General features: G+C 46.0%; 1 protein-coding gene across 1 annotated transcript in view; it reads left to right on the top strand.

The window, feature by feature from the left end:
• The window catches only part of APOM (apolipoprotein M), an 8,466-nt gene extending 7,651 nt beyond the window's left edge, over window positions 1-815 (top strand). The window contains exon 5 of the mRNA XM_018564761.1: window positions 703-815. Coding sequence (XP_018420263.1) covers window positions 703-815 — 113 coding nt within the window. The remainder of the gene's footprint in view (window positions 1-702) is intronic.
• The last annotated feature ends 7,832 nt before the right edge of the window (window positions 816-8,647 follow it).

An 8,647-nucleotide genomic window follows, 5' to 3' on the forward strand; every position in this document is an offset into this window, starting at 1 on the left:
TTGTTACTCCCTGGGGTCCCCCCCCCCCCCAGGTCTCCCTTCCAGGCCCCTGGGGAACCACTTGGGGAGATTTGTTTCACTCTTAGGCAGTTGTTACCAGAATAGGTGTCCCCACTGAAACATTTCATTTCTATTACTGTTCTGGCAACAACTCAAATGTTTGGATGTTCCCTCACTTTCGGGTCCTGGTAACAATCCTCACCAGGGCAAACAGAGAGTAAATCAACCCAACAGGGACAAAGACAACAATAAAACCCCTCAAAACTCTATACAAAACTGAAAAAAAAAGTTTTGGCTTTAGATGCATTTTATTATCTGTTTGAGCTGGTGTTCCCGAAACAGGAAACAAATATCCATCTTTATAAGCTTTGTGTATAGTCATGATATATTGGAGGGCATAAACAAAAACATTATGACGTTGTCAGACAGTGGACTGCATAGTAAAAAAACAAATTACACCTGATGTGAACCCCATAGATTCAACACGCTCATGCCTCCCTACCGCCTGAAAGCTTCACCTCCTTATAGCAGCCCCCATTCTAGTAGGAAGCACTTACTGCACCAGTCCCTCTCTCTGCCCATTTCTTAACTATTCTTCTTCCTCTCTCCTATCTTTTTCTCCTCCTTCCTCTCTTTCACACCTTCTTTCCGTTCATATGTATATCTTGTGTTCTGTTTCCATCCTTCCATTTCTCTATACAGAGCTTTCTTATGTGACCATGTTTTTTAACCCCACTTACCAGGGGTTCCATCCTCATCATTCTGTTGACTTCATGTCCAACGGTCAACTTAACAAACAGGATCCTGCTACATGAGCCCAACACTTACCCCCTGTAGTGCCACTTGTGGGCCTGCTCCCCATGTTTTCATTAATTATCCTGTGGAAAAAGAGCTCTTCAACCTCAATAGCTATGGGGATATTTGAATGGTCTTTTACAACATGCCTTTTCTTGTATACCAGTTAAATGTTTATTATCATTAAAATTTACACCTCAACACTGGTTATCTATTGTTTTTACCAGATTGTGATTCTAAAACAATTAAAGCTCATCATTTAGATGGACGGTCTACTTTACTCACCAACCTCTATGTACATTTTCTCCCTTCATCAGCACGCTCCCAGCAGTTAGAAGAAGGCTGCATGGATGAGTTCAAGCACAAATCTGATTGCAAAGGCTACAAAGATATTCTGTGGATTCCTCAGACTCTAGGTAATGGTTCCACCAATGATCATACTTGATATGTGATCAGTGTAGGTCAACTGATAATGAGAGTCTGTGAGAGTAAAGAATGCAGTTTGGTGGTGTGAAAAATGATGTATAGATGTTTTCTGGCAGATGTGGGCATATAATTATGAAAGCATGGTGGTTATTGTAATAACAAGGAATTTTGGCACCCTAACTGTGGTGTTTGTATTGACGGCCTCCTGTTCGATGAGTTGTTCAACCGCACCTAATTTTGATCACACCACACCCTATGTAGCATTATAAAAAGAAGGGTGTGTGTGGGTTTGTGATGTTAGATTTTCACCCCAGTGAGCGATCTTGGCCCAACTTGCTCTCAACTGAAATTGACTTTACATCGTGGCACCCAGCCTTTGTCCTCAGGGCTGTTTTACTGTTAAAGCGGAAGTAAACTCCGTTGGCAGAGTTGAGCTTTTGCCAACATTTGCAAGCATGCACAGCATACTCGCAGATTAGGGCACACATCTACCTCCTTCTGTGCTTTCCTCTAGCAATGACGGGTCCAGGATCCTGTTACCATTGCGTCCCCCTGATTCTGCCAATTGTTCAACCATTGGACGGCCACTTAAGATGTAACTGTTGGGCATGCAGGAAAAGTTTTCTATTTCTAGAGTGACTTTGCTCTTTTGTGGTGTCTTTCCCTAATTACACCTCTGTTTGTTCTTGCACAATGTCTGTAGAACTTCAGACTCCATATCACCCAGTGACCTTTCATTGCCGGTGCCTGATATAGGAATCAGAGAGATTGTGGTCCTATGTGTTGTAGAAGCCTATGGTGGCCACACGTGGACCGATGTGATTGTTTAGTTGATCATTCAATTCCAAGGAACTGAATAAAAATCAGAGACTCTGCGTTTGATCCATCGAGACAGCTCTTGATTTTGACTCGCATAGAACATCCATGGGTGAATTTCTGGTGAACCAATCATATTACTGGTATTACTGGTAGATTAAATACCTGTTTAAAGGAGAACTATGAGGTGAGTGATTTTCACTCATGCTCATAGTTCAAGCTGACCAATGAAACTGTCACACGTTGGCTCAATAGATGGGGAAGTGAGCGCACACATGCCGTCACTCGCTCACTTCTCGATCCTGTCCCTGCAGAGAGCCGTGACTGTCACTCACGGCTCCCTGCAGGGATTCCCCCTCCCCTGTCCGATCCTCCAGCGCTGACTGGCGGAACGGACGGGGGAGGGGGCGAGTACAGATGGCTCTGCCTCTAGACAGGCAGAGCCAGCTGTCAATCACGCAGCTGGGTGAATCTCAACAGTAATGTCGGGATCCGTCCCGGCTGCGGTGGTCTCAGTATACCGCGAGCTGTAGCTCGTGGTATACTGAGCTTTGGGTCACATGAGGACGCTAGTTTGTGTCCTCCCATGACCCTTAGGAGAACTATGGGGAAAAACATTGACCCCATAGTTCTCCTTTAATATTTATGACTGATTAAACCATATTTTTGATCTATATTTCCAGTTGATCGAAAAGCATGGAACAATACCATGAGTTGCAATGCTCATTATTTTACTTGATGATGAACCTCTTGTTTGCAATTAATTAGAAACCAAATGGACCTCTTATTTGCAATTACTTAGCAATCACTTAGTGATCGATCATACCTAGATCAATCACAAATCCCTGTGGGGCTTATTTATAAGAAAGAGAATGTTGCTATCCATTACCCCTATAAACGTCTAGATTATTATACTCATGGCCCTCATTTTGCGACCCATTCATAAAACGCAGGTCATGGAGCCTGCGGTAATGCACAAAGTTCTCTCTGGTTAAAACAGCAGAGAGAGAGCTCTGTGATTGGAGGAGAGGCTGGTTACATGACAGACCACGCAACTTTTCTCTCCTTCTGCCCTTTTGTTTCTTGTTTTCCTATAATTTTAATAGTGCTCAAAGCACATTTGTAAAGCACATTGCTTTATAAATGTGCCCTTTGTTATTTTGTGGGGGTATGACCATGTTAAAGCCACACTGCTGATTTTGAAATAGACCCTCGGGGCGGCAGGGAGCACAGGGGCAACAGCGGTGTGGAATCCCCCGATGCCCGGAACCTGCAGCCGGGCGGTAAGTTGTTTTTTACATTTAGCCCTGCTTTGGGAAAACAGGCTCTAAATGTAGTTTAAGGAAGCCATTCTTCATTGATTGGGGGGGGGAGGGGTTGGCGATAGGGGGGCACATTGCAGAACCTGGCCTTGGGGCAGCAGGGAGAGTAAATCCGGCCCTGGTTATGTTGCAATATCTTCTCTCTTCAATTCCCATGGATCTCCCACTCATTTTTGAAGGTAACATAAAACATAAAGACATCAAGATGTAAATATTGATGGTTTTTTTTATCTTTAAAGAAGCATCCGGATAGTGCCAGCAACAACAAGGGGACAGGGAAGCCGGCTTGAATCCTGGCAAACCCAAACAGATTTGCTTATCTTCAGTCATGTGCTTCCTAATGCTGGCTTGAAAATGTTCTGTATAAACATTTGCTTTCACCGCAAGTAATGGCTCTTAAAATAGTTTCCAGGAGCACTTGAATAGGCCGTTGTGTCTGCTCAGTGTCATCCGCACAAAGGAAGATGACAAAAACATTTCTCTTGTAAGGGACGTGATTCTGCAATGTCATGGAGACAAGACACGAAAATAACCTGAAATTGCAGCCTGTATTCAGCTAAGTGCAGCATGCAGCAAACCAAATACTTTGGAGCAGTGACAAAAATAAAACAAAACAGCATTCCGGCAACTGCATATTTTTCTCCACATTTACATGCAGGCCAAGCTGACCAAAAAAAGTGTTAGGGCCCATTTATACTTTAGCATTGTGTTGCAGTGTGTTACCGCATGTTTCCCCATCGTTTAAAGCAATGGTTCTTAACCTGTGTAACCTCAGGACCCACATTTGTCCTTGATCATTAAAGGAGAACTATGGGGTCAGGGCTTTTCCCCATAGTTCTCCTTAGGATAACGGGAGGACACAAACTAGCGTCCTCCCGTTACCCTAAGTTCAGTATACCGCGAGCTACAGCCGCAGCCGGAGCGGATCCCGACATCGATGTCGAGATCCACCCAGCTGCGTGAGTGACAGCTGGCTCTGCCTATCTAGAGGCAGAGGCGTTTTGGTGCGGGCGATCAAACTGTCGGTGGGAGGTGTGTATGCGGTGCCATTCAAATGAATGGCAATGCATTGCACCTCCTGCACCAGAATGGTGCGATTGCGTGGTAAGGTGCATTACTTGCACGGGACTGTGGGATTACGGCACTGTACTAGAGTGAACGAGCCCTAAAAAACAGCCACAATCTCACACACTCACAGGCATTCTCACACACACATACACACACTCCAAAAAAAAGATTTTTAAGATCCACCCATTCTCCCCATAGAACTGGAGTAGATCCTCAGCCTGGGGTCCAGTGTGGGCTGCTGTGCTGTGATGGAGCTCCATCCATATGAGTATTGCTGGTACAGCTCCCTGGAATGCCCTATAGAGGTGCAGGGAGCCAGAATGTGACGTCTCTCTGGTCCAGGCACCTCTACAGGACAGGTGAGAGAGCTGTAAGCAATGCACGTATGGATCGAGCTCCCTCGCGGCCATAGCCCCATCCCACCCCACCCCACCTAGAGCTGGCACTCGGCACAAGGAGCATATTTTGAATGGCTGCTTGGTGTGAGAACTGACAGTGCAAGGGGGATGCTGAGTAGCCTCTTACCTAGAAAAGTGGGAGGCATACGGTGACCCACTGAACATGGGGTTGCTACCCACTTTTGGGTCACGACCCACCAGTTGAGAACCCAGGGTTTAAAGGGTATCTATGGTCAAAAACTAAAAATAAATCTGTATTTTTATATTGATTTTCCATAAGTTACATCCCACTCTTAATATCCATCTAGAAGTTTGTAAACTGAAGATGTCCATAGGATGGACTTCCTCAATGCACTATCACTCAGCCCTGTGAATATGCAGTTTCTTGTGTCCCCACTCCCCACAACTCAACAACTGAACAATGTAACATTATCATTGCTGGCAGGAAGCAATGCATGCTGGGATATGTATTCTTGTGAAATTGCGATCAAGCAGCAGGAAGAGATGAAAAGCACATCAGGAATCCAGGAGGTTAAAGAAAATGATGGGCAGAAGCAGGGCCAGATTTCCCACAAGGCCACCGAGGCATGGCCTAGGGGCGGCAGGAAGTAGGCGGGTACTTTTTTTCTACATTTAATCCTGCTTCAGGCAAGGACGTCCCGAGGCCGGGTGTCGTTATCGCACGTGCGCATGACGTGACCTCGCGCATGCGCAACCATGTGATCGATGCCTGCCGGCGGCCATCTTGGTGATGGGTGCCGGCAGAGAGAGGAGGGGATGTTCACCCGGTGGGATGAGGTATGCCGACAGGTCCCCTCCTCTCTTCTGACACTGTCGGGCTCTCGGTCCATGACCGAGTGCCCGACGTTTTAGAGAGTGGTGACACCAAAATGACTGTCAGTCATTTTAGTGTCACCCCTGCAATGGTGACACTCGGGTGCGGGCTAGATGTAGAGTGGGGATGCTTAGTACAAGTGATGCCGCTGAGATCACTTGTAATATGCCTGCAGGTCTGTCCCCTCCCCATCGGCTGAATTTACCCCAGCTGGCCGCCTCCCTCCCCACTGTGGTTTTCGGGGTACCCTGCTCTTCTGGGGAACCCGGGACCACAGCAAGGTAGTTCAGGATGGGAACATTCCTTCACCGCTCTGCTCCGTGTGAACACTGAAACTTCCCATCTCAGCTGTCACAGCTGACGCAGTACTGTACTCGAACTCCTGTATTGGAAGCAACAGGTTCAATAAAGCAATAAAGAGAACCCTTAATCTCCAAATGCTATCACACAGAGGCTTATTAGCTCCTGTGTGATAGCAATGAAATATTTTTTTTTATAAAAAAAATAATAAAAGAAATAAAAATATAAAAAAATAAAATTGAGGAACCTGGCCTTGGGGCAGCACAGAGTGTAAATCCGGCCCTGGGCAGACGGAAGGCAGCACTTACTACATAAAAGGGATTTAAGTAAGCTGTGATTGCACTCACACTCATCAGAAACATCTCTAGTATGTATTCCTATTACAATGCCGATGTTATAACAGGAGAGGATACGCTGGGACTTTACAAATCCTTTAAATCTTCTGTTATTAAGGATCTATCGAGCCCTGTCAGCATTGGGGCCATGTCAGACAAGCGATTCTGTCACTGGTGGCAGCTTTTCAGGAACATGATTTCTAAAATAGCTCTTCCTTTTTCCATGGAGTCACTCCCAAGCTAGCAGAACCAGCGTTGTCACTCACTTGCTGCTCCTTCACTAACAAATCTGCAGCACTACAGGCTAGTAAGGGGTGTCTCTATTATGGATAGTAGTTCCCTGGCCAGGGGGATTGTGCCCCGGTAATATGTCACCAGTGATAGAATTGTTTTTTTCTGACCTGGCAGTTTGCCCCAATTCTTGTCAACTAGGTCCCATTTAAATGCAAAGATAATGCAACACATGCATGGCAATGTGTGTACCACCATGTTAATTATTTTGACTGCCACCCCAAGGCACGATGATATAGTGGGCAACCCAGCCACACTGCAATGCACCACAGTGCACATATTGTAGAATCGGGATCTGTCCATTTTTGGCTCCACTGTGGTGTGTTGGCGGACCTTGCAAAATTCATGGGATTTCCTCCCCTTTGCGGAGGACGGGAGAGGGGCTTTTCACTTATAGCAGGGATGGGCAACTCTGGTCCTCCAGCTGCTGTGGAACTACAAGTCCCATTAGGTATTTCAAGACTGACAGTTACAGGCATGACTCCCAGAGGCAGAGCTGGAGGGCTGAAGTTGCTCACCCCTGACTTAGAGCAACACTCCAGCCAAAAAAAACAAGATAAAATTAATACGCTATGAAAAGATAAAATAACAAAACTGATTTTGCTGCAGTATTTCGATACTCTGCGCCCCACGTACAGATGAAGTGATGCGTGCCCACAGTGCCTGGCAGGAACTACTGCTTTGGCATCCATTCGCCCCCACTGGCTGCCCTTGCTTGGAGGTGCGCCAAGAGGAACAATGGAAAACACAGTCTTATGTGCTTTATGCTCCCAGTGCTACTGTCCTCGAGTCTTTGGAGAACACAAACCTCCCCGAATCAAATGTTTTCATATTTGGACACGGAATCCCGTGCAAACATGCGGGAACAATGCTTCTTGTTGTCTCCGCTTGTTACACACGTCTGCTCAGAGCCCGCTGGCAAGACATGAAACAAACGCTGTAGCCATGAGAATAAGATAATTGTCAAAGCTTCCCATAGATAACAGCAGAGCCAAATGGTTCTAATGTAATCCAACTGACAAATCAGATGATGTAAAATGGAACTCCAGGAACACGTTTTTTGGTTGTTTGCAATTTACTTGCATTAGTTAAAAATGATCATTTTTATTCAGCCCTGACCCTTCTGTAGGCTTTAAACCTCCAGCGCTTGACAGACAAATTCTGGTAGCTTGCTATAAGTTTAATTTCATTCTGACCCTTTATAAATCGGAGTGAAAGTCTTACCTGCTGATCATTGTGGTCTTTGGAATGCTTAATGAGGAACTTGGAGCGCAATGCAAGGGTTAAAGTGACATTAAAGTCAAACTTTTTCCCCCCCACTTCCCAATCCTGCAGTAAGGACTTATCTTAAACGATGCCTCTTAATCCAATCGTCTTCTTGTTTCCTGTAGTTTTTAGCTGTCCCTCCAGCGCCGGTGCGGGTCTCTGATCCAGCGCTGACTCCTCTGTCTTCCTCTTCTCTCATGTCCCAAGGAGTCTGTGCGGGTGCACGCTGCTCTATAAACTTACCTTGTGTCTCTCCTCATCTCCCGGCCGAACATCTGAACTGTGCATGCGCCCGCTCCAAGATCCTTTGTGACCGCCCGAGAGTGAGGGGCGGAGACACAGGTAAGTATTAACCCTTTGAAAAAGTTTTTGTTTTTTTTAATCGTTTTGCATTATCTACTAGCAGTAGATGTATGCAAAAACATGTGAGGGATTCTCGGCTTCCTCGCGTTTAATGCAAGTCAATTGACCTGCAGAAGACGTGATGATGTCAACGATCCTTAGACCACCGGAGTGACGGGGAGGAGAGGCTGTAGGGAGCAGTCTAGCAGCCTGGAAGGAGCCGGCAGGACCAAGGATCAGGTAAGTAAAACAGCTTTAATAGTGTCCCATAGACAAAATGAGCACTTAGACCTTGCAGTGCCGGGTAGCTACTCTAAAAAGTTGTTTTGTTTGCCCAGAGTTCTTTTTTAAAGGGTTATTTCACAAGATATGAATCCTGCTAGACCAGCCTTACCCAACTAGGGTGCCATGGTACCTTGCGGTGCCTTCTGGCTACCTCGGGAGTGCCTCGAA

This window comes from Nanorana parkeri, unplaced genomic scaffold, assembly GCF_000935625.1.
Source record: "Nanorana parkeri isolate BGI_ZX_2015 unplaced genomic scaffold, ASM93562v1 scaffold779, whole genome shotgun sequence".
Taxonomy (NCBI): Eukaryota; Metazoa; Chordata; class Amphibia; order Anura; family Dicroglossidae; genus Nanorana; species Nanorana parkeri.